Source organism: Haliaeetus leucocephalus, unplaced genomic scaffold (genome assembly GCF_000737465.1).
Source record: "Haliaeetus leucocephalus isolate CR32 unplaced genomic scaffold, Haliaeetus_leucocephalus-4.0 Scaffold450, whole genome shotgun sequence".
NCBI lineage: Eukaryota > Metazoa > Chordata > Aves > Accipitriformes > Accipitridae > Haliaeetus > Haliaeetus leucocephalus.
This window is the reverse complement of record NW_010972886.1, coordinates 14410297-14436715: the sequence shown is the minus strand read 5'-3', so window position 1 is coordinate 14436715 and position 26419 is coordinate 14410297. Positions and strand designations below refer to the sequence as shown.

At 37.6% G+C, this 26419-nt stretch overlaps 1 protein-coding gene across 2 annotated transcripts; it reads right to left on the bottom strand.

The window, feature by feature from the left end:
• Window positions 1–2249: 2249 nt before the first annotated feature.
• On the bottom strand, window positions 2250–26325 carry TMX4 (thioredoxin-related transmembrane protein 4). Of its 2 annotated transcripts, XM_010574818.1 has the most exons (8): window positions 26123–26325; window positions 17306–17421; window positions 12341–12386; window positions 11087–11215; window positions 10073–10118; window positions 7723–7824; window positions 5370–5433; window positions 2250–4058 (listed from the first exon to the last, which is right to left on the bottom strand). In XM_010574818.1, the coding sequence occupies exons 1-8, from the start codon at window positions 26314–26316 to the stop codon at window positions 3772–3774; spliced, it is 984 nt and encodes a 327-aa protein (XP_010573120.1). In that variant the 5' UTR covers window positions 26317–26325; the 3' UTR covers window positions 2250–3771. The 2 variants fall into 2 exon arrangements, with proteins under 2 accessions (XP_010573120.1, XP_010573121.1); XM_010574819.1 differs by lacking the exon at window positions 7723–7824.
• Window positions 26326–26419: the final 94 nt, after the last annotated feature.

Genomic DNA, 26419 nt, shown 5'->3' with positions numbered 1-26419 from the left:
ATGTATTTCCGGCCTCTTTAAAAAGTAACCCACTGGATTTTTTTAATTACTTGCTTTTAAGCATTCATGTTCAGATCCATCAGGGACTGGTTTTCAGAGTGGCATGCATCCCATTTGAAATTTAAATTGGTTCTCAAAAACCTTAAGTAATTTTTGACATACAGCTCTAGTTTACAAGCCTTGCAGCCCTATCCTTAATCAAAACATTTTTAACAGCGGTAGCAGCAGCTTCTCCAAGGACATTTTGTCTATACTGAGGTTGCAAGAACACGTTCCATTTTTTTTTAATTAATCACAACAGAACAGAGATAACAACACTCAGATTGCACAAAAGGTTGATACTGACTTTTTTTTTTTGGAAACACACCAAGTTTAATATTATCATAATAGTCTAATTAGTACTATACTTGCATGATTTTTTTAGTGGAAAAAGCCCTGATTCTGGAAAGTATATTAACATTACACTTCTACTGCATAGCTAGTGGTCTTTCTGTTAAACACAAATTTAGCCTTTACAGTGTTTGCTACTTGTTGTTTGCCAGATAAACATTAATCAAAGTTAAGTATCTCCAGTATCATGCTACAATATTTTTCCTACAAATATAAAACTAAGTTGGAGGTATCAATGGTTGCACAGCACCTGTTCTTCTAGTCTTAATCACAATTTAGTGATCTTCATAGTACTCCAATGCATGTCAAATACAGTCAAACCCAAGTTAGCATTAATATTCCCTACTTTATGAATGAAAACACAGGAGCAGTGACATACATATTATGTTCAAAAAAACTTTAAAAGCCTAGTACAGCTCATTTCCAGACTTACAAGACAGATCTATAAAGAGATGAACTACTGTCACTTGCTGCCTGCTTACTTAATCCCTGCTCATCAGTGAGTGATCTTACAGATAGGTCTTTTATGATGGAAAATACTTAATATCTTCATTGTAAATAATCCAAACTTAACAGTGACATGGAAAAACAGAGGAAATGTAAGCAGATACTTCAGAAAATCACCACGCAAAGGAGCTTCTGATCTTTCTCACAGCATCTCATAAACCACGTATCTTACAGGACAAAGTATCATTTGTGGTTTTTGTTTTTGTTCGTTTTTTTTTTTTAAATTCAAAGACACTGTAATGAAATGCAACTCTTGTGAGAACACCTTGTTTGAACATTCAAAAAGCCCAAATACCTCATATCTTGAGTACTGAAAAGAGGTACACTTGACTTTTTAATACTTCATATTTCCAACAGCATACAACAAAGCCATTGTGAGGTATAAGGATATTCCGCATGTTTTAAAGCTAAAACCTCTTTAAACAGCTGAAGAGGATATTAGATGACTGGCTCCATGATATTACAAAAGTGAAGAGAAATTGAATCAAAATTTAATATTGACATGCCCCCTCCTACACACTGAGTATCACAAGACCCTATGCAGTATAAAATATCCTCTTTGGTACACAATCAAAGCCATCATTGCCCTCAATCTGTGCTGGATACAGTCCCATATATTTTTCAGCATCTGGTAGTTTTGGATCTGTGACTGAGGGGATATGTCTATTCTTGTCTTATGCAAGTTCATGTAAATGAATATACACACACTGACTCCTGCTTGTCTCATGGAATATGGTTAAAGTCTTGTTTTTCTTTTAGACTTTTATGAGCTCCTGATGCACAGATAATGAAAAAAAGCAAACACATGGTGGAAACAACTAATCTGTACTCTGAGCTTTTAGGTACACAGTTCTTCCCTACAGACTACAGTGGCCACAAAGTTTTCTTAATTTTTGCAAATAAAAGCTTAGCTTGAGTTTGGCGTTGGTTTTTGGGTTGGTTTTGGGTTTTTTTTCAGAGAAAAAAAAAAAGCTGCTATGTACCTCAACTGAGTTCTTCTGTAAGCTTCTATAATTGCTCAGTTACATAGGACAGCACCCAAATAACACAAGACAAATTCTTCTCATTATAGTGCAATTTATATATATTATCAACTATATGTTTTCACAAATGTGAAAGCATACTTACATGTGTCCACTATATGAAATTCAAGCTCCAGACTGAGAAAGTTCCTTAAGAAAATTCATATTCAATCTATGCAGTGTAATTTTGTTCTTTACACAGCTGTAACAGACAAATGCAAAGTTTCTACCATATAGTTCCAAGACACAGTATGCAACAAGACACAGACAGGAAAAGTTAAGCTTTCATAGTAAATATGCTCTTTATGAGCATTTATTAAATAAAAAAAACAAAACCAGCAAAAACAAAACCACCCAAACCAAAACAACTTTCAACACAAATTGGCCCTATTAATCTCAGTCTCAAAGGAAACCAGCATTTTGCACTTGCAACTTCTCTTCTGATGAGATGATTTCATCTCTGATTACTCTTTATTCTTGAAGAACAAGATGAAATTCATGCATGTTATCAAGGTTTATGCAAAATATATATATACGCACATTTAAAAAAAAAATCAAGATTAAGACATCTTATGCACATGATCACACATCAACAAAGTAGGAACATACAGGATCTCACTGTAGGGATTCCTTACCAAAAAAAGCCTTATATATTAACCAAGTCAAAGGAGGGAAATACTGATATCTCTAATGACTTAAGTCTTCTAATCATACCTAATGCTGTCTAGCTGGCAAGCCATTTTCACTTTACACAGTTCAATAGACCCATGTTTATCCTGATATAAGTAGCAAAACCAAAAGCTTCTCCCCACTACCCACTCATGTCCCTCTCTTTTCTTAACATGCCGATTCCAGTGACAAAACGTAGAAATGCAATCAAAGGTAAAACCTTAAGTGCCTCTTCAGTTAATATTACTAAAGCAGTTTGAGTTCTGCTAAAAGTATTTTGAGTTGGAAATGGCAGAACTGCACTGCATATGACAAGCTTGTATTGGCAAGAAATACACAACTTACTGACTGCAAAATGAATACTTCTTGCTACAATCTCTTGGCGGGGGGCGGGGAGATAGAGTCACGCTTTGGCAAAAATCCCCCCTGACCAAAATAATTTCCTTTAAACCTTTTAAAAGTTCAAACGTATTTTAAACATTTAGCTGCCACTCTTTCTCGGCCTGAGGTTTTCAATTACTTAAACTCCTTGGGTCAAAAAACTCAGCTGACAAGCTTGAGCTGTGCAACATGCCTCTGAATTACCAAAAACTGAAAAATTTGGGTGCATACTCTATGATAAACTTTCAGAGCAAACATTAATAAAAATGAAAGAGAAAGGTGCTTCAGTTGAAAGTGATAAAAATAAACACATCGTACACAACATTTTTAATAGAAGACTAGTAAGGTGCCTTCTTTCACTACTGTATCACTTCTCTGGTGTTTCTGTGGCATATGGAAACAATAAACATTCAGACAGAAAAGTCACAGTCCTGCCGAGCTACTGTAAAGAATTAAAACTCCTGATCTTGCTTAGGTTAATACTTAAAGGAACACAAGCATAGATTACCATTTTACAGCTGGTGAACTGAGGCTGTTACACTCCTTTTCTCTTAGAAGACTTCAAAGAGATAAAATACACTTATTTTGATTGTCATGGCTAAAGTTACGCAACTTAATGCAACACACAGCATATGTGCTTATAAAACAAAGTAAGCAAGTATTAGTTTAAAAAAAGAGAAGTCTGCTGACAGAGCAGAGGTTTTGCGTAAACACAAATGACAAATCAAGTGTAAGCTTCAACTTCAGACCCAGGGTCTGATACTTCTTTGGTCCAAGTGTACAAAATACACCACCGAAAAAACTATAGTCCATTATCAGCCACCTGACTTTTACGCTGTCTTACTGAGCTTTCAGTCTCTGGATCAGCTAAAGGTTTTTCACTTAAGTCTTCCATTTCTTCTTCCCCTGATTCTTTTCCAAGTGCTAAATCCTCCTCTGAGTCATCAGCACTTGAATTTGCTGCATCTTCTCCATCTGAAAGATCTTTTACATCTGCAGTCTCTTCCGCATCATCTGCGGAAAGCTCTGCAGCCTCCTCCGGTTCTTCTAATGCTGCATTCTCCACATTATCCTTTGTAATTGCTTCTTCTAAAGAAAAGAGGAGTTTCAAATACTGAAGTTAGACTGAATCTCAGAACGATGTCTTTTCAAGTTACATCACTGTGTATGTATTCTGAAATATTCATAAACGTTATTATTGAAAACTTGTACAGGACTATTTTCCTTATTTTTCAATTATTTCAAATAAATCGTCAGTAGTATTTCTCCTCCATTTTCATTTGATTTTCTTGCATATCAGGCATAGATAGCTTCCATTTTGTTCCACCAAGTTACAAACTAAAGAAAGATCAATTTTACCCGACTCCTTGAAGAGGTATAATTATCAAAGAAATCAGTGGGAAAGTGATAAGATACTGGTAAGCTCTGTCAGGTAACAGCTGCTGTTGAGTCAACCAGGCAATTGGATAGCATACTGCACAAGTATGCACAGATGCATTTTTCTTTTGATAGTGATGAACATCTAAGATTTTGAAGATGGTAATTTTGCACACTTACAAATTCTAGATTTGGCTAAAGTCTTATTGGCCAGTGTCACAAATGCACCTTCCTCTTCAACAGCAAACCAATGCACACAAATGTATGCAATTAAAAAATAAGTTTTTAATTACAGTCGAGTTTTGACTCCACTTAATAGCACAAACATACCAAAAGGTGTTCTGGAGCTTAACACACATATGGTGCTGACAAGAGACTTTATTTCGTGTGCAAGTTTTTGCCTCACATGTTTGTAGGGAGCAGAATACTATTCCGAAGCCCTTTCACTAAGGATCAGGAAGATATGTTTTCTTGTTTTATTTGAAGGAGATGCAACACCTTCCCCCATCCCCACAGCTGCAGTCTCTAGATTAATTTGATTCCCTCTATCTCCTCCTTTCCCCAACCACAAATTACGTAGAGAATTTTACAGATTCAGAATGTTGCATCTCCTAATGCAATATACAGAGTGCATATTAGGATGTGGAAGTGTCCTGCCAAAGCAAATTCCTTTCTATATTTAAGCAACAAGTCTAGTGAATATGCACCTGCACAAAATACACAAACTCCAGTATCTTTCTTCAAGACTTCCTCATTTTGAATGCATTTAGCCTCTTCACAGCTGTGGAAGCTAGAACAAATTACTGTTGGTCTGCGGTGGGTTTTTTTTGGTCTGCTTTGCTACCATTCAGGTGGATGCTTTGACATCAGGATTTTAGAGCCCAACATACCAATCTTTGTCAGTGTGACTAAAATGAATACCTGGATTATTGGCTCACATCTAAGTTCTTGACAGTGTATTGCCCTCCCTCCTGCAAGTTCACATTTAAACCTACAGTATCCCAGCCACTTAAGAGTTCTTACCAGATGCTTCAGCTCTGTATCTTGACTTGGATGGGCAAAGGCAGTCTGAAATCAAAACCAGTATCTGTGTAAAGGAAAAAAAAGCGTTTATTAGCAAATCATCCCAGCAGCCCCTGCACTATTAAGTATTTTCCTACTCATCCTTTTTAGATAGACATACAATAAAAGTTAGAAAATTATATTTTCTTGCTCAGAGATAAGAGCTAAATAAAAAGACAGGAAAAACTGCATTCTCAGTGTATACCAGCCAACATTCTCTGCTTTCTACTCCAAATTTTCTGCCTCCTACTTCCCTAAATTTACTCAGTTTTGAAATGGCTTGCATCTTGAGAGGCCCAGAACACAGTTGAAGATTTTTTTATTTATTTAAAACTTATGAAACCTTCTTTGTCAAAATTTTCTGTATTTTGGGATGTTATTCAATTCCTACCCGTGACTCCCCAATCCACGATGTGTACGTCCACCTTTTGTGCTTGATTTTGTCTTTTAGGTTTTTTTGTTGCTGTTATTCAAAGCAGCCTAGTGTCGAACACATACAATCAAACTGCAAGAAGATATTTATGTCTTATTGTCATGTGCTAGAATAACGCAGCAGAAAGAGATGATACCATGTTAAAAGAAATATATTTCAATCATTGAAAAGCTTTTTAGAAAAAGCTGAAAGATTAACCTTACGTTTTTTCAGCTTTTTCATGTTTGGTTTTTTTTAGTGAAGGAGGAAGAAGGGAAGTTTTTTTTTTTAAATTATCATATTAATTTGCTCCTAGTTACACTAACTTGATTTGCACTCATTTGGGGATGAAAATCTACCATCTAGAAAAATGCAGCTGTTTAAATTGTACAGTGAAAGACATTTGCTCATATATACCAATTCAATTAGGTATAAAAACGTGGTTTTGCCTAAATACACACACTGCTTTGAAATCACTTCCCCATACTACTGAGAAACATACTTACACCATTTTTCTTCATTTCACTAACACTAATATTTGGGCTGAAGGGCAGAGCTCCAAGTGCCAGAAACAACCTTTACACTTCCTACGTGGAATAGTGACTTAGCAGGTAGTTAAACAGTTATCAGCATAACTGTTTTAAACTGTCTTTGCAGTTGCAGAACATGCTTGTAGACCAAGCAACTAGTCTGAAAGAACTTCTATTCCCATCTATATCTCCTTTTCCAGCTCAGTTTCTCATTTAATACTGATATTGGAGAGGTCACAGAGCCACATCATTCAAATATTCTGAGAGGAAATAATCCCAGCTCCACAGGTAAAGCAACTTTGAACTGTTTCCACTGATGAAACAACACAGGGCTCAGGATATAGTCCTTAACATTCACATATATAACTAACAGGTTTGTTTTAATAACCTTCCTGATGTTTTGGAAATTGATATATCAACACACCAGTTCTAGTTTGTAACAAGAGAGGTCAGATTTTTCAATTACTAATGAGAACTCAAACCAAAAGATCACAGGGGAGAAAGAATTTAAGTCAGATTTTATTAAAACCAAGCTGTAACCACAAAGCTATGCCCTGGAATAGAGTAAATCAATTAAACCCCCAAATCTTCAAAGCCTTTAAAAAATATTTCATCCTTTCATTTTGAATAACAGTGCAGCAGCATACTTACGTTGCTAACTCCCACAAATACAATCCTATTCCAGCTAATAAAAATCTCTCCACAAAGCCTGTGTTTTTAGAAAGTTGGGAGTCTTAACACAATTCTGACCACACGCATCCATTCAGTCCTTAAGTACAAAAGTCTGGATACAAAAGGCCAATATAAAAATCACTTATTTAGTGGATGGACTAAACAAATCTAAATTGAAGCATGAATTTCATAAAAAGGTTAACTTTGAGTGAACCAGTCTTAACCTTTACCAGAAGTAGGTAACAGCACTGGAGAGTGGATCTGCAGTACTGAATATTTAAGAATTTTAATAGAAGAGAGTAGACTATTTTGGTTGGAAGGGACCTACAACAATCATCTAGTCCAACTGCCTGACCAATTCAGGGCTGACCAAGTCAAAGCATGTTATTACAGGCATTGTCCAAATGCCTCCTAAACACTGACAGGCTTGGGGCATCAACCACCTCTCTAGGAAGCCTATTCTAGTGTTTGACCACTCTCTCAGTAAAGAGATGCTTCCTAATGTCCAGTCTAAACCTCCTTGGCACAGCTTTGAACCACCCCCGTGTGTCTTATCACTGGATACCAGGGAGAAGAGATATGTCATTAAAATAAGGTACTTCAGTACATCTTATCAGTGAAGTTTATTCTATTTTTCACAAGTTAATGCAAAGCAAAAGTTCAAGGTACCTGAGAAAAATAAAGTAATATGCTTTCTTACCAAACCCAGGAACAGGCCAATCAATAAGGTAGCTAAGATGAAGATGGCATAAGAAATCCAAACATTAATCCCAAGAGCACCAGTGAGGTAGCTATGAATTTGCTGGAAATGAGAAGAAGATACTTAATAGCTTCATACCTAACAACACTTATGATACTGCTGTCGCCATTACATAAATTGATATCCAATTAAGACCTTTCATTTAACAGTATTTATAGTAAAGTCTTCCCCCTCAAGCCCTAGTCATCCTTAAATGTCATACTGTAATTCTTTTGACACCATTAAACCTTGTTGTTCTTTACGGAGTTGTTCACATTAAAAGGCTTTTTAAGCAAAGGATGCACAATTCCTTATTCCTAAGGTACTCAGCATTAGAGATGCCGTATGTAATCTTACTGCAGATAAATGTATGAAGCCTCAGAGCATAGCGGAAAGTATCACAACATTCTTGATCATTATATTCTGTAAGAAGGTGGGAACTGTCAGAGACAGACTATTGGGCTAGATGAACCCATGGCATGAACCCGTACATTTGTTCTTATGGCCTCTGTTGTAGGAAGGAGACAATACAGTAAACGTGCCCAATAATGATAGCCACAGCACCCATAGAAGTCTACAAAGCTGATTATTTAAAAAAGGTAACTTAAACATTTCAGAACCAAAAAAGAATCAAGTCAGGTTAAAAGCAAGTGTCCTTTTACAACTACCTCTCAAGTACACCACCAAGTGAAAAAAATTTAACTTCATGCAGAGCTTTATCCCCATAATTATATCTGGGAAGCAGAGTGGTAGACACTTAAAAATTGCACAAGATGAAAATACATATTTAAATTTGGGAATTCATTCATTAACTAAAATTAAGCCATATAGTTCTTACTCAAGCTCTTTAGTTCTTAAAAGAAGCCACCCATTCTAAGCAGACACTGAAAAAGTGATTTCACTTATAAATTTAAAGAGAATAATCCAAATACAATATTAAGATTTCTTTGAAACTGAAGTCTGTTATTCAAACCTACAAATTCAATTGACTGAACCAAGCATCACATCAAGTCAGATTGTCTGGTAGGAAGTAAATTATGACATTAGATCTCTTCTAAGAGTATATCCATTAGAAAACAAACCACAATCTACATTTACAAAAGTTTAAATATCGAAATTCCAGGGTGGTTTTGTTTGTTTGTTTTTAATGTTAGAACAGCTTCCAACATTTATTATAGCATATACAAGGACAGCACAGCAAGAAGAGTGATGAAATGTGCAGCCGAAATACTCATCAAAGCAGAAAGCAAATTAGAGAAGGTTTCTTCCCAGAGCATTTAATCTTTCAGGAAGGAAACTAGACAGAGACAACATCATTACACAGCAACTATGGAAGTGAAACATCAGAAGGCTATAAAAAGTTAATACTATTCAGTGAAAGAAAGAATCAGACAGTTTGCAGAGGAAACCTAACAACTGAAAGTTCTGTTTGATTCTGGGTTAGTTAGATGCTTGCTGGAAGCAATACCAACTCTGTTCAAACCCTCTACTACCTTTATTTTTTGTAGCACGTTACAGTATTAAGACCTTTTGCTACAAAGACAGTCTCTCAATCTCGGTTACACTTGATGATTTTAAGAAAGAGTACGTTTCCTGACCAAAATTGGAAAGGTCTGAAAATTCTCAGTATTTGCATGCTACAGGAAAAACTTTGATAGCTCCCAAATGAAAGGGTTTTGAAATATTTTTAAGTTCAAAGCATACTTCAGTGTATGCTAAGCCTTTCTCCTTTACTTCTGATAATTACTCGTCCAAATTTGTTGTGTTCCTGTGTGAATGGCATTGACAGTTTGAAATCCAGATGCAGAAATTCTTACTAAAAAATAAAACCATTACCCTCTCTTCTCCTGTACAATACCCTAGATGCAAACAAACTACAGAAGAGCACGATTCACAATGCTGAAAATGAACCTGGATATAATCTTTAGTAATAGTATTAAGTGAGAGAACCTGGTAGATACTAAATGTATTCCTGATGTTTACAACCATTTTTGCTGCAGCTCTCAAAAAACTAATTTATCCTGTTAGCACACTTCAGTAGAACATTTTAACTATACCAAGATAACAAGAATAGTAAGTATTTTCAGTATTGATGATAATCTTTACAATCAAACTGCCATTTTTGGCATAGTCCATTAGTACCACAAAATTTATAGTGCAAAGATACTATACACCCAATGTACAGTAAATGTAAGGAAAATTTAACTCTGATAAAAGGTTAATAAAAATATTCAGTTAGGTTTTGACTTCTAAGCAGATTATTCTAAGCATAAAAAGGGGGTATGGAAAACACTACTACATAGTTACTTACCCTGATCCATCCAGAGAGGTGAAATAGCCCTGCCATGCCATGCATCCTAAAAAACAAAGAAATGGAAGGAACAGGTTACAAGACAGACAGGAGTTGAGATACACAACAAACTGCACAGAAACCAGAAAAAGATTTATAGACTTTCAAAGCCATTCAGGCCCTAGTAATTGTCAGAAGGAGGCTACTGCAAACAAAATTATGTTAATTTAAGCCAGCTCAATGCAAAGCATTGAAACAGTGACTTGAAAGATGACATCTGAGCATAATCAAGAAATAGCAATTCCACAGCTTAACCCTGTGCAGCTGTAACCACCTTCTCCCCAACTCACAGCAGCATGCAGCCCTGTAGCTCCTCTCCCAATTACTAAATATCCTACAGCTCTTCCTCATTGTCAGATGAAAAATAAGGACACTCACTGGATGTCTGACATGAATTTACACATAATAGCTTTAGCCAGAATCAAATACAGGCCATTCACATCTTTGGTTCATCCTTTATATCACACAAGCATTCGATGCTATTTCAAAGCAAATTCAATGCTCTGAAAAACAATTCTAATATACTGTGTAAGCACTACACTGTTTCCTATTCCAAGAGAGGACACAAGACTTCCTTCTAAACAAATAAACAAGAAATCCTTAAAGCTAAAGGCTGCCTCCCCCGAGTAGCCAGAAGTCATGAAGTAATAATTTACATAAACATGCATTTGGTTCCAGTACTTAGCAGATATTGAAAAAGACACTTATATAATGCTCAGTGGCTGTACTTTTTTTCTTTATATATTTTCAAAGATTATATAAACAAGCCTTAGCAGGCACAAACAAAAGCGGATACAGAAAATAAACTGCTTTTAAAGGTGAGAAACTGGAAAGCAGGCTGTCAATATAGATTGCTTCTGCAAAGCCTACATGTCTAGGGAATAAAAGCCTTTTGTCTTGAAGCTGTCAACATAGCACTCTTAATGAATAATGAGCTACAAAACATGTTTCTTGTTAAGAAAAACAAAGTATTACACTATAGAAGATGGAGACTTCCATCCTGCTACAGGTTCCACAGCTTCCCATTTTCTCTCTAAAACATAACCTTGAAGATCTTCCAATGTCCGTGAGCCTCGGTATCTGCGAAATACTCCATCATTTGCACTAAAAAAACAGAAATATACAATAACACAGATATCCCTTAAACTGTATCTATGGTAAAAAAAAAAACAAACCAAACAAAAATCCATATACATTATAGATTTGACTTGCTCAGAAAGTTGAACACCTAAGCATTTTCAGTATGTTTTAAAACTGTAATCCATGATGGAAGGTCTCAGTTTTTAAAATGCATGAGCTTTTGCCATTTATTAAAACCACTATTTTTCTTAAATAGTCACTTGCATTACAGCAAATACAAAGCACATGAGGATAACCACCAAACCATTTTTCAGACACAACTCAGAATTAAAAGTGTGCATATATATATATGTGTGTGTCTGTGTGTGTATATATGCACTACCCGTAATACCATGACTTAATAAAGGGTTCAATATTTAAAGGATGACAGCTTCTTATTGGAGAAGATATACAGCAAACACCTCTTCTGATCCATTTTTAACAGCATTGATAACAGGGGAACTTCGTAAAGTCACTTAAACTAAAGAAAAGCCTCAGGTGAGGACTTTATCATACAATCAAAGCTCCAACACTAACCTGAACTGAAATCAAAAGTCAGTATTCCTTCTTTTTCCCCTGCGTTTCAGAGTTACAGTTTAAAACAAGTGGCAAGTAGGAGTCAACAGCTACATATTGGTACTAAGTCAATAGATGAAGAATTCTAAGCAGTACACAGAAGCAGTACAACAAACAGTGGAAAATTTCTGTACTGTTTTACATGCAACTTATGCAGTCCATTATTCAAGTGAGAAATTTTAGTGACACTTCTATACAGTCAAGTGTATCTGCTCACATACAGTCAGGTTTCTAGAAGGCAATACTGCAAACCTGCACCAGTTTTTACAAATGCTATTAAATATTGTTTCCAGACTGAAAAAAGCATCACTCTTATCTAGGTACAAAACTGTTTATAGGAGAACCTTCCACCATAAGTTAAAAACACATACTTCATGTTCATTTAGTGCACTGAGCTCCTGAAAAATGTTTTAGGGATTGACAAAAGTGAAATAAGCCAGTTGTTCAGTACATCTTCCATGCCACTGTTCAAACAGGACAGGAAAAAAGAACATATACTGAAACAGACAACTGTTTCTAGTATGACACACTTACTGGTAAATTGTAGGAAGTGTTGTGACAAAGAAACGACCACTCAAGCCTAGAAAGGGAAGAAAAAACCCACATCAAACGGTTAAGTAAAACTGAAATTTCTCAGCATTCTGACTTATCTATAAATACCTACAGATCTGTATTTGTAGACTAGAAAGCAGCAGACTGCATAGCTTTTACTACTGTTTTGTAAATACAGGTTTACAGTTTGTGTTCAGAAATGCTACAAACAGTAACAGAGACTAGATACTGTTGACAAATTAGGAAAAAATGCATACCTTGAAGAATGTTTCCTACAAGTAATTTTTCTACACATATCTCCCTAATCAATATTTGCACACAGCTGAAGTTTTTGGCCAGACCAGCAGCGTGCACCTCCAACCAAGAGAAAGAGCCACACAAATGCACCTATATTCCAGGATGCTATGTGCTTGTGTCTGTGCATAGTCTCATCCAGACAACCTTTGTTTCATCTAGAAAGTTGGGCCACTAATGATAGCAGTGACAACAAAGGCTTACAAACTCTGGCCCCCTGATTTTCAGCCTCTAGCTGATTTTAAATGATTTAGAGCTGCACATTTCAGATGTCAAGTACTTCAAGTCATTAAATAAATTAATCTTTGTATTTGCTTGTTTGCTTCCTCCAAATAATGCACATATACTGCACAACGAATCTGTTCTTATATTCTGTAGGAAGGCTCAATCTCTCTCAAACATGACTGTAGCAAGACAATGTTTTGAATGTTTCTATGTTCTTTTCCTTCCTTCCCATACATTATTCCTCTCTAGGTAAACACAAGTGGTATGCCAACACATTTATAATAAAGCTTGGGATGTCTCAGCATTCTGTTCTGTAAAATATTGCAAATTTAAGCCATGAGAATAATTTTTTACACCATCCAGAAGGGTGAGTCATGTCAGCATTTTGATCATCAGACAGAAGACAGCAGAAAGGACAAAGAAAGGCTAAAGTAGGACTTCAAGAGGCTGACTGGAATTGATCCCCACTGACTGGCAAATACATAATAATCTTTTGACAAGTATCACCCTAGACAGTGACAACATAATGCAACTCATAGGACAGAGAAATTATCCAAATCATCAAAAAGCAGCTTGTGGGGAAAAGATGTTTGAATTTCTCTGGCCTTGCACTAAGTACTGCTACAGAATAACAGATGCAAGTGCTTCCAGCTTCACTGCTCTGTTAGGTACACCAATGAAGATGTCCCAGTGTATGCCTTCACTGCAAGAGTCAGCCAAGAAGCATAAAGCTCCTGAACATCTCATAAGCAGGTTGTCTGTATGACTCAGCTAAGTTGTCAGGTGAAGATATCACTCTCTCCCTGCTCCCAAATCTGAGGAAAGTCAGGGCTAGTTGACACTACCACCTCCTGAGAGTCAGAAAACCTGCAAGTGAGAGGGAGAACTCACCTTAGCGCTTAGTAATATTATTTACTACTCAACACATCCAACTTAAAGACTGCAGAAATGAAAAATGTGCTACTAATGCAGTCTGTTTTGGCAAAAAAAATACAGCAGACATCAGAGATTAGACTGCATATCTAGGGGTTGATAATTCCATTAGTAAGGGCTACATTCCTCTAGCTAGCAATTGCCATTCATATAAAGTACCAATGTAAAGAGTACAAATCAGTTATTTGACTTTTGCTTTTATAAAGTTTGTGATAATCTTTTGGGGAACTAAGTCTTTATTCAGCTTTCAATAAAGTAAACAGCTTTCTGCATCAGGAAGCTAACCATGGAAAAGCATTACAGCAAGAGTTTCTGCTGTTGGAGGCAGAGATGTGCCAGACTGAACTAAGCCAGGTATTTTTAAAAGTTTCAGCAGTAATGCTTTTTCTAGCGTGAATTCCCCTACAGGCAAAAAAGGGTTGTGGGGTTTTTATTGTTTGGGTTTGGGGGGGTTTTTTGGTCTGGGGTTTTTTTTTGTTTGTTTTTTTTTAAGATGCTTAAATCAAACCAGGTGCAAGCATCTTTAAAGTTCCAAAAAGGAAGTCATCTTTATTTCAACTTTTCAGCTTTTTGCCTTTATTGCTATGAGAAGCAGTGTGGTGGAAAACTTCATAAAACAGCTAAAAGCTGTGCCAGCACAGGGAGATGTGAAGTAAACAAAACCACAAGTGTAACAGTAGAATTAATCAAGCAGAAGCACAGCTGCACAAGAAAAACTAGGTGGAGAGCCATAAAGAACACAATAAGCTTAACAGCAGCAAAAATTATGAGAACACTGAAAGGCTCTCTGAAGTTCTTACAAATGCTAGTCAGGCACCCAGAAAACAAAATAGCTAGCTTAAATCTCTCTTACCAGTAGCCTATCCTAGAGCAAGTACCAACAGTCTCAGAATGAACAATGAAATCCATAAATTATAAAATATAAAATCTGTTGCCAAAATGCATCTAAGCATCCCCAAAACTTTAGTTGGAGGTTTATTGCTTACCTAAGGCACCTCCTTAGATCAGTAAAACCAGGCATGAGCCAGCTACAAAAAGCTAAGAACAGACCGTAAATTGTTTTGGTGCGTGTTTCATACAAACTTGAACTGGCTAGTAGTTTTAACTTGAAATACAGTTAAGCATCTGTTTTTGTTTGCAAATAAAAATGTGACATATATCGATTATAAAGTCAACATATAATCAGGAACAGGAAAAAAACTTCAGTATTTGCACCCCGCCCCCCCCAAATACAGAGACTATAGATGCCATCCAAAAATAAAGCTGCTTTCATCAAACAAGTACTCAAAGATTACAGAAGACACCAGAAGTCTCGTTTTAAATCACAGGTGAATGCTGTGATTGGGAGCTTAAGAAGGCACCACAAATATACAGAACTTTGAGATCCAGAAGTGCCTCTATTACTTGCTCTTGAAATACTGAACGTTTCAATAGAAAAGATGAGGAAAGAATAAGCACTTTAAGACTAGCACATCAAGTGACTGAAATATGCTGTAAATCCATTAAGGCTCCGGTGCATTTATTCTTTGGGCATCTCCTGTAATTAAGCACCATGAATGGTTACCTTCTCCTGAAGGTTTTGGAAGTGCAATTTTACGCAACTCTGCACTCATCTAGTGGTTTTCCCCTAATTTAATGCATTTTGACCACTTTCAATTTGATGAAGGGGTTACATAACTAAAGCTAATTAAGGTACCATTGAGCAAGCAAAAACAGGAGCTAGAGCACTTAAGCACACCAAGAAAGGCTGAAGCATAAGCCTATAGTAAAAATACCTCAATAACTTTGGAGAGCTTCCAAAGGAGCTCATATACATTCAACATTACATCAGCACCAAAAGTTAAATCTGTAATAAATCTTTGTTTTCCAGTTTGAGTATTCATTAGTTTCAGAAGTGGCTATGGTTTTCATGCTTTGTGCTGAACTGGATATTGTAGATATATTATGCATGCTCTAGTACAAATTCATCATTTTGGGTCAGTGCTTTGACATGCAGAAGTCAAACATCCTCAGAGGTCAAGACTCTCAGCAACATTAGAAATTCAAATATTTAAGGAATCTCTGGCTAAAAGTCACATCTAAGGTCTTAAGAATCTGACATCACTCAGCAGTCAGAAAAATTTAGACCAAAAGAAAGTATCAAGTACCTGTCCCCTCCAGGTCCCAATACTTCCATTCAAGTTCTTTACCAGGAAGAATAATTCAAGATCTCAAGTATTTAATTTTTACAGCCTTCTGAAAGTGCTTTTTTAAGTTACAGTCACATCCAAATGCCACAATCAAGACTGAAATCCTTTTTTTTTGAACACTGCATAGGCAAAAAAATCCCTAATTGGGAGAAAATAACAAGATAGGATTATAACGGATCCCCATTTGCAGCCTTAACTCCAGAGTAACCACTACTTTGTTTATGTGCAGAAGCTGACTTTAAGTTTATATCTATGCAAAAATTTTTAATATTCAAACTCATCTGTTTAATAAACTGTAAATGATTAATATATGCACTACAGGAGGGCCCCACATCAACAGCTTTTTGGCATCAGAGTTTTTGTATACTTCTAAACTTTTAACAAAACATTAGCCTACAACAGGTCTAGAACAGCTGGCATTTTCTTGTGAACTTAAATTGCTCTGAGACCAGAGTTTAAGTCATTTCCCTGTTGTTAACTTGATAAAGCCAACTTCTTCAGCATGTTTTCAAATAATAAAATGGACAATCAGTAAAGCTTAGCCCTTTTTATTTTAGTAACATCTTCCTAACTCTCTCAGTCTTTTGATATTGCTGATAAAATCTTTTATCCCTTTGAAGCCAAAACAAGCATGAAGCATTCCCAAGAGATGCAGAGGTTTAAACAATATTGGTACTTGCTTACACAAACATAGATGCAAAACTTTTAAGAGAGTCACTAAAGGAATAAATAAGATTGTGTTCATGCTTCTATGGATAGTTAGGAAACCCTTTTTGTAAACACATTTGCATATGTGCATCACCAACAGAAAACAACAATAACATCTACACTTTAAAGCACCACTACAATTAAACAAGACAAGAAAACAGCACCATCATGGAAACAGTTAAGAACTTATTAAAGCAGGCTCACACTGCGGTAATGTTACCACACCCTGAAACTCTCCGTAACTGGAGGCTACAGAACTGGATTCTTCTGCAGACAGTTTGGAGCAGAGAGGAATGAGACAGGCAACAGCTTTCAGCAAAGTAGATTAAAATAGAGAATAAGCCCTTTTTAATACAGTATTAAGCCAGATCACTCCCCCAATTCTTTAATCCTTCAAACTGAGTTTATAAACTCAGGCTCACAGATATGAACTATAAGGACAAACAAAATGTGGATAACGTTATTTTTATTTAGAAACCTCTTATCTGACTTGGCTGGTATCCCAGGTACTCCAGTAAAATAAAGCACACTCCCAGATACTAAGTGGTACTTATATTGAATAATTCCTTTTATTAAAACAGTCTATTCCATACTATACCTGGTTCTTGAGTGACATCCACCTTTCCCACAGTGATATCTAGACGTTCGCTTTCCTTTGCAAAACTCTCCCATGTCAATTCAATCTGTTGACAAGCTGGACACCAAGGAGCATAGCTAAAGGGGGAAGACAGGTTAAATATTTTAATATCCTTACACTTACAGACATTCAAGTTTATTTACTATACAGAGAAAATGCAAACACATCAATCACAAAGGAAAAAGCCTACAGTTTTTCTTAATCAAGTGTACTGAATAAGATGATCAAGTAGCTTTGTATCAAGCCCTACGTTCCTCCTCACATTATTAAAACAAACACAAATCTCCACAGATTTGAGAAATTCCTATCCAAACCCCCCACCACCCATGATTTATTCTATTTACATATGAAATAAATCCATTTCCATTGCAGCTATCTAAATTATTGAAGCCAGGCTGTCCTCTGAAGCGGTATCCTTCAATGGAACATTTTGTATTGATTTCCCACATCTCAGAACTTTCAGAAATTACATTTGCCTTAGCCCACTACTCAATACATCAAAGCATGCCCTTTTTGATAGCACTCTTTAGAGATTTGAAGAGTGCACATCAAATTCCTACTGCTCATACTGCCTGTCTTTCTCCTGTTTTTTCTCAGAATTAATTTCAGCAAAGTAAGAAAGCATGTTTCAAAAGCCGAGTTTTCAATACTACCAATTGGGATAAGCAAACTAAGTTTGCAGTTATTATTGATAATATCAACATGGAGACAGAACAGCTAACACGAAAGGATAATATCAGATAACGCTTAAATGCTGATAAAACCCCATTTGCCGTCTTTATGTATTTTACCCTAACTTGGTTCACAAAGTCTGTGTCAAACTTGTGCAGCTTTCAATATACGCAATTAAGGTAACATGGAACAGCTAGGTATAGCATGTAACTAAGCCATGGCAATTGCCCATACACAGACTTACCCTTTTACAAATGAAAAGAGACCTTTACATGGTTTAACCTAATTTATTGGGGGGGTAGAGGTGGAAATGTATATGTGCAAGTTTCTGATATTTTAAAATGAAAGGGAGCAAAAATAGTAGGTCTAGAGACACACTACTTCTCACATTACTTCATATATGCTACCACACTCCTCATCCACTGCTAACAATAGAAACAGATTTCTTTATGGGCAAAGGCCAATATCCTTAACGGTCCACATAACCACTACACTCTAACTGGGAACCTCTACAAGGAACTCCCTTACTCCTTCAGCTTGTCTGCCAGTACTATTATCTGACTTAAAGAGTGGCACTTCCTATTCTCTGGCTGTCCTCTGATCAGGAATGCTTACTTAGTGGCTGCAGACTGAGATCTCTCCAGCCACCCACAAATGTTTCATGAAAATAAGACTGAACCTAAACCAGGTAATTTCTCACAGAAGAGGTGGAATCAAATTTACTCTGAATGCTTTATGGTAGTTTTGAAACCTAAGTATTTAAAAAAGGAAAGCTTGTCATTTGGAAGTTAAAGATACAATTTAAAAATGTGTTGTATTTTACTGTACTAGGAATTTATGATTTTAAGTATGAAAGCTAATACTGTGGTTTTTTGAATCAACATCACTTTACATTAGTGTATCTGAAAACAGTCCATAAATCTTACCCTGCCAAGAAATAGCCCCTCAGTATCTTTTAAAAAGATGCTGGAAACAAGTCTCACATGTAGAGCTGTTTCCCATTGTGCTGCTGGCCTACAGAAGGCTTTTAATAATATTTTGACACATACTGTACTTGAGTATTATTTTATTACAGTAGCTTGACTGGTAGGTAAGAAACTGCACACATCCATCACATGCTGCTGCTGATGTTGCTCTAAAATTAAAGACAGAAGTCAGAATGTTTTCCAAATCCAGCTTCTCTAGATGTGTCAAACTCACGCCATGAGATTTTAAAGATTAATGCACCCTTTAGCCTGTTCAAGGTACTATCTGATCTTGAAATAGAAATTTGGCCCATATCAACATTTATGCTTAAGTTTCACATTCATAAGCCTTTCTTCTAAATGAAATTAAGTGAAATATTCAATACACATGGCTAACATTTATATGATTATAAACATTTTCTTTAGCTTAAAGAAGCATTAAAATCCACCCGTATCAAAGTTTGGCAGTGACAGAACATAACAATGAACTTCACAAAAAGCCTTAGTTGTTGGCTTCCTAGTTTTTATTACCAATATTGGATGTGGGATGGCAACAGCCACATGTGATGCTACAAGATCCAGCCACTCAAGCTGAACATCGGCACAATCAGCCTTAAAATATTTGCTTTACATTCCTGAAATTACACGTTCAATTTTTGCCAGCCAGGCTACACCCTGTCCCCACATATACAAGAATGAACTTGAAATAGACATCAGATTTTTCGAAGAGTTATCACTGCTGTTTACTTTGACATCCTCACTTTTCTGAAGCTTTACTGTCTGCATTTGTTATGCAGCATTTGAAGCACTATGGAATTCAGGAGTGCCTCCTGGAAATAACAAAAAACATTCTATTGCCAAAGCCTTATTGTGCTTCCCTCTCAGTCTTAAAATACCTCCCCTTACACTTTCTGTTTCAACACAATACAGAAGTGTAACATACTTCATACTTCGGTCACCTTTATCAAAAGCTTCAAAAAACTTCTTGCACCCTGAAGAATTGAAGCTTAAGGACTTACTTTATTTCAATGCAGGCTTCTAATGAATCCTTTAGAACTGTGGCTGATTTGTATTTCTACAGGAGTCACAGTACAGCTACCATTCTTATATTCCCCGGGAAAAAGTAAATAAATAAATAAATCTGTCAGAGCAGGAAAGTAGATCCATGTGTGTGCTGTGAAACCAGTCTCCATTACTTTTCATCAAGTCATAAGATGCAAGACCAGGTCACTCACAAAAGCAGATGTAACCAAATTTCTTCTGCCATACTCTATGATTCTATGATTCTGTTCTACTCCACAGGCAGATCAGGAAACAATTAGCACCTTGTCAACACCACCAAATTTAGCGCTGTTACTCCTCTAGCTTCTCCCTTTGCACAAGGGGGTACCTTTAGCTGTTAACTTGTTGTTTGTGCTGTGCCCTATGCCCTACAAGCGCACCAAGAATACAGCACTCAGGTCTTTCCAATTTAAAAATCAAAGTCCACTGGAATTTAAATCAAGACCTGGGCACTTGGTTAAGGAAAGGAAGTTTTCAGTAGCCTGTTACACATTAAAAAGCTATTTACTGATCTCCACCATTTAAAAGTCAGATTGAAAACAGCACATACCTATAAATTATACACTGCCAAGTTATTCACTGCAAGCAGGTATCACACATTTCTCAACATACACCTCATTTCTGACATTACCAGTTCTCTTACATAGCACAAAGTTTTACAACTGAAATATCCTCATACACTGTCTACCCTCCATACATAAGGGAACTAACATCTATCTTCTGGTCAGGTCCATTGAAAGAACAATTGACTTAAGTGGATTAAAATCACTATTTCAAAGTAGCCAGGTGTTTTCCAGTTCCTACTCCAATCCATTACAATACCTGAAACTTTTTCAGAAGGCATAAAGCAAGCAATCCAAAAGCAAAATTTTAAACTCTTAAAAAGTCAAAGCAAAGTGTGTGTCTATCTCTGATCTAAAGCATGAAAGACCAAGCTTTGGCTTTCAAATACCAGTAATTTCACTGATGGCTGCAATACAAAAAAAATAAATAAATACCTAAAACCAGTAAAAGCAAACATGCCATTCAGCCACATCACTACAGAGTTGATCAGAAAACACAGAATGACTTTACTAAGATTTACTGATACACAGTTTCCGGCTCCAAGCCACTCATCTCTCTTCTTGTAACTGCTTGGCTAGGGAATTCACCAATTCACTCATTTGAAAATGAGTGTAACTGACTCCTTTTATCTGCTTTTTCACTATCAGTAACTATCAGTGTTGAACAGATGTAACCTCAAATACCATTCTACAAATTGCTCTGATGGCAATTTCACGAAGTTGCAAGGATCTAGGAACAAAGGAGAAACAGCTTATAGATACAGGCATCAGAGAATTTGCTGAAGAGAAAACAGCAAAATAGGCAAAGATGAAAGTTTCCCCTTTCAGTCTACTTTTTCTTGATTCAAGGCACACAACTTTTATAAAAGGTACTGCTTATAGTAAACCAAGCTATTTGCTGGATTTCAGATTGGGAGTACTATTAAAATTAGAGGTGCATATGTTGAAACAGTACCTAATAGAATGGTAAAAATAGTATCAGAATGAAATAATTATTACTTTTATTCTTTTAGGTAGTTTTGCCTTATTGCTACAGATTCCATAAACATACCTAAAAAAAAACCAAAAAAAGACCATGCCTGACGTGTTTGGCTGTTACCTTAAGACTATCATTTAATTCATTCTTGTTCCTAAATACAGATAGGTCTTGAGGCAGGATAGGCGGCTTTGTAATTTCAACAGAAGATAAGCTTCAGAAGGTCAACTATATGGTTTTAGTCTACTTTTCAAGCAAGCAGGTAGTAGCCAAAGATACAGAAGTTAGTCCCTGTAATCTACCAAGATCTATCTCATAATAATACATGCTCCAGAAGCTGACAAGAAGTTTCCTCCCATGTGCCAAAACCCCTCCAAAACAAGACAGGCAAGACCTCCCAACCCAAAAACAGTTGCTCCACAAAAGTTAAACAAGTTTTTTTTACAAATTGTCAAAGCCCTACCTACCTCAAAGAGCAAAGGAGGTTTCTTCCCTGGATTCTCCTGCCAAGTTTCACTTAAATGCCTTAAATCACAGATGGGCCCGCTGAAGCGACATACACCGAGGCACTGTTCTGGGGAATTTGTTTCAGCGTGCAAGCTCAACCTTATGAATTCCCATTCTGCTGTTATTTACTTCAGTAACCTGACATGCATCTCTTTTCCAATAATACCTGAATAAAGGGGAAAAGTAACTGTATACCATTGTGGTGTGATGCACTACAAGCCAAACAAATTGTATTCTGTAAGGTAACATTTTAAACTTCCAAGAACAAGATGAGAAGCAAAGCAGGGTATATCATAGTTATTCAGCTCTCTAGTTTCAAAAACAAGAAAAGGATAACAGTACCATCTGCAATAATAAAAAAAAAGACCCCAACAACTTTCTATCTCAAGCTTTTTTTTTTAAATATGGAGAAATTATTTTTAAAATAGAAAGCCAATCACTGAAAGATTATGTGAAATCCTCTAGAACTTCAGCAGATTAAGTTCCATCATTCTAAATGGTTTTGTCCCCTTCTATAATAGTAAAGCATCTGCTACCAAGGATATTTCAGTTTCACATTTTCTCAGTTTCTGTTCAGCCAAGGCACAGCAATCTGCCATGTGTTCGGTTATTAAATAAGAGTCCAAAGATAATTTGGTCACTTCCTCAGAACTCAGTCAGGAGGGCTGTAGAAGCTTCAGAACCAAAGCAGAGTTGCGGTAACTTGTTTTTCATTCCCTCCTGCTTTTTTTTTTTTTAGGAATATGACAAAGAAAAGCCTGGATACTAACAAATCAAGAAGAAGTAACAGAAAATTCCCAATCTTATTGATCTCTCAATCTAAGTTACAGTAATTGTTAAATAATTTGTGGAACTCTTCAGGAGTTTATTTACACAAAGTGTTTCAAGCCAACTATTTAAAAGCATTAAACTATGCAAATACCAAAACATTCAGCTACATTTTTAGCACACTCCCTTGAAACTACAGACAAAAGTGCTAGTGGGACGACTGAACCCTTGTGATAATCTGGCCTGCTAGACAGCAGGACAACATTTAACAATAAATGACAATGTATGTGTGTGTTGTTTGTTTGTTTTAATCTACTTCAGAAAGAAGAAGATGTTAAATTAAGATCAATCAAGCTTGGAACAAGCTATGTTTACAAATGCAAAATGCACTTTTAAATAAACAGACCCGAAATTAGTTTTCTATATTCTTAACAGACAGAATATTAAAAATAAAGACAAAAAAAGAAAACTCCTCATCTTAACAAATCATTTCTTGCAGCTACAGAGTAGAAATATGTCCATAAGGAAACCTTTAAAAACAGTTAATTCCAGTACCACACTCACAGCACTTCAGCACAGATCTGTATGCTGCGATAGTAACAGTAAGCAAAGTGTTGCAATGTCTTGGAGACACAGAATTATCCAGAACATTTTTATCAATGAAATGCAGCAGTGCTTCCAGTGGCTGCAATTTTGCCAGCTATGAAAAATTGAATATTTACAAAAAGTCAGCCAAGTACACGCTCTTTAGCTAGGAGGAATGAAGGAAGAAAAATCCTATTTCCACTGCAAACCCCGCACACAAGTAATTTCTGACTTAAGTTTCTCTATTTGTGCACCTGAGAACAACAAAAAAGTGGTAGCATGCAATAATTTGCCTACACTACTTTCACAAACAGAAAAACTGACATTAAACAGAAGTACTAGTACCCGTTCCTACCAGGGCAGGAGGCTTCAAGCCAGTAATCTAAAGCAGGAGACAGATTTTTTTTTTTTTTTTGAGATCCTATAATAACATGTGCATTAAAAAACCCGTAACAATAAGTACTGCTGGAAAACAAAGGTCTTATAAACAAACAGGAGGTTCTCTGTGAAAATGAGGTTTTGATGAATGATACTGCAGTCTTGCCAACTGATCTATCACACAGCATGGAAGGAATCAATGAACTGACATGCAGGACTCCTGTCAGGATCACCAGCTCTGAACCAGATAAAAATCAGTAGAAGTCAAAATCCATCAGCATGAAAACAGCTGCAAGAATCGTAAGAATCAATAGTAGATCTCAAACTCCTGTTTAAACACAACTGGGAATCTCAAACTCTCACTAATTCAGGAACAGCAGCATTGAGTTAGCATCCTCAGTAAAGACAGGTTCCCTCTCAGTTAGGAGAAAAGCAGAAAGCGCTAGAAACATACCACAGAAAGTAGCATGGAAGACCAAGGATCTTTCACACATCAAACACTGTACATAAAACAAAAATAAGTCTAATTTAAGCAATGAAGCAACATGTACTGTATTCCGCTAGCACTAAAGCTAACTTTGCCACCATTGCTATTGTCAGCTACCTGTCACTCCAATCCAGAGTGCAGTGTTTCAAGTGGAGTAAAGACTCCCAAAGGATTTTAACTGTTCGCTATCCCAGCCACTTCTGATTTCAGTCAGTTCTTCTTTCTTCCTCAGGGGCATGCACCACTAATTATTTAAATATTTTATCTTAGAAATAAAAACTTTGAGTCACCATAAATAACCTTTCTGCTCCTTAAGATTCACCAACTCATGTATGCATCAGTAACTTTCATACAATAGCGTCCACATAGGACTAGGATGTCAGAAATGGAAAAATTTCAATTAAAAAAATAAATTTATTTTCTCCCACTCCAAGATCATCTCTTCCCCCACCTTGTAGAACACAATAAATTTAAAGGGGAAAAAAAGAGACTTAAAGTCAAACCCAAATCCTTAGCCACACCAGTGGGCCTTCCTGGGTCTCTCAATCAGCTATTTCAGGACTGTTCCCATCTATTCACTGATTAATACCAGGTGTCCAGTAGGATCCTGAGCAGTAAAGCCCTAGGGGAAGTGACAGTCCCTCCCCCTAATAAGAGACTGAAGATAACTCAAATTCAACACTAAAACAAAACCTAAAGCAGCTGGGTAAGTATTTATAAGGGAACACAAGTTCAGATGTTGATGGGCAACCTAGTCTGTTTCACAGGCTACTCAGTCTGTTTCAAACTCAAGCACTTCCACAGAGGAGCAGCACACATGCCACAATAAAATCCTATTTCATAGCTGCACAGCACACAGATACCACGTGAGCATACAGCCTACTTATACTACGTTGTTTAACTGCTGTCTTAAAAAAAACCCTCAAGTTCCTTCTCCCCCTTCTAAATACAAGCAGGTGAGTTACACTCCAAGAGCAAAACATCATGCGTGTTTCAAGAACAGTATCATGTCACAAGTGAAGCCACGACACTACAGTTTGTTGGAAGCACTTAAAACGCTAGCCGGCAATAGGCAGACCTCTCTAGCTGTCACCAGGATAAAGCAACAGCAGCACTGAAAAGTTAATGAAATCTGATGCATCTTCTTGAACAAGAACTCTAGAACAAGGCAGCTGGAAGTGAGGGCGTACTGGCATATTATGTAACACCACTTCGGAAACCTACTCCTGCTAAATATTACCTACCAAACTCAGCCTTCCTAGCTTGCACAGAATCCACTGAAAGTCCCGAACGGGTAAGCAGTGCAAGGTGCAGTGCCTGACACTACTCCCCAGCAGGTAGTTCTCTCAAATAACACCGCTGACAGGCTCACTGAAATGTGCCCGGTTTAACCTTGGGGCGCTCGGGCCCTCTGTACCCGCACAGGACGAGAACCTGAAGGAAAGCTACTTTTATCAGATCCTCTCAAATAAGGTGAGCATGTACCTGGAAGCTCAGGGCTGACAACGCTCGGTGGAAGAGGGGATCATAGGCCTTAGGTATCCCTGCGTGGTCACCGCCCGGCCGCCTCCGCCCGTGCCCCCCCCTCCCCGGGCCAGCCATTGCAAGCTCCCGCACTTCCCTTCGCGGGGTGGGAAGGCCGGCACCGCCCGGCCCCCCTCTCCCCGCGCTGGAACAGGCGTTACCGGCCATGCCCGCCCCCCGGGACAGGCGCCGAGCTGAGGCGGGAGACGCCGGACACCGCACACAGGAAAGCCGCCCCCTCCCCCGGCACCGGCTGCCTCTGAGGCAGGCGGGAAAGCGGCCGTTACTCACAACTCCAACATCCATTGGCCCTGCAACACCAGGCTCCAGTTGGAGCCGCCCAGCACTTGCACGCGGCTCCGCAGCTCGCCCGGGCTGCCTGCCCGGGAGGAGGAGGCGGAGGCGGCGGGACCCAGCACCGCTGCGAGGAGCAGAGCGGCCGCGGTGCAGAGGAACCGCCACCCGCCCCTGCAGCCCGCCGCCATGTTCAACCCACCCGCCCCAGGAAGTGAGGGCGCGAGCGGCCGCCGCGGGGGCGGGGCCTGCGCGGGCGCGCGGGGGGGGCGCGCGGAGCTGCCGTTGGGCTGG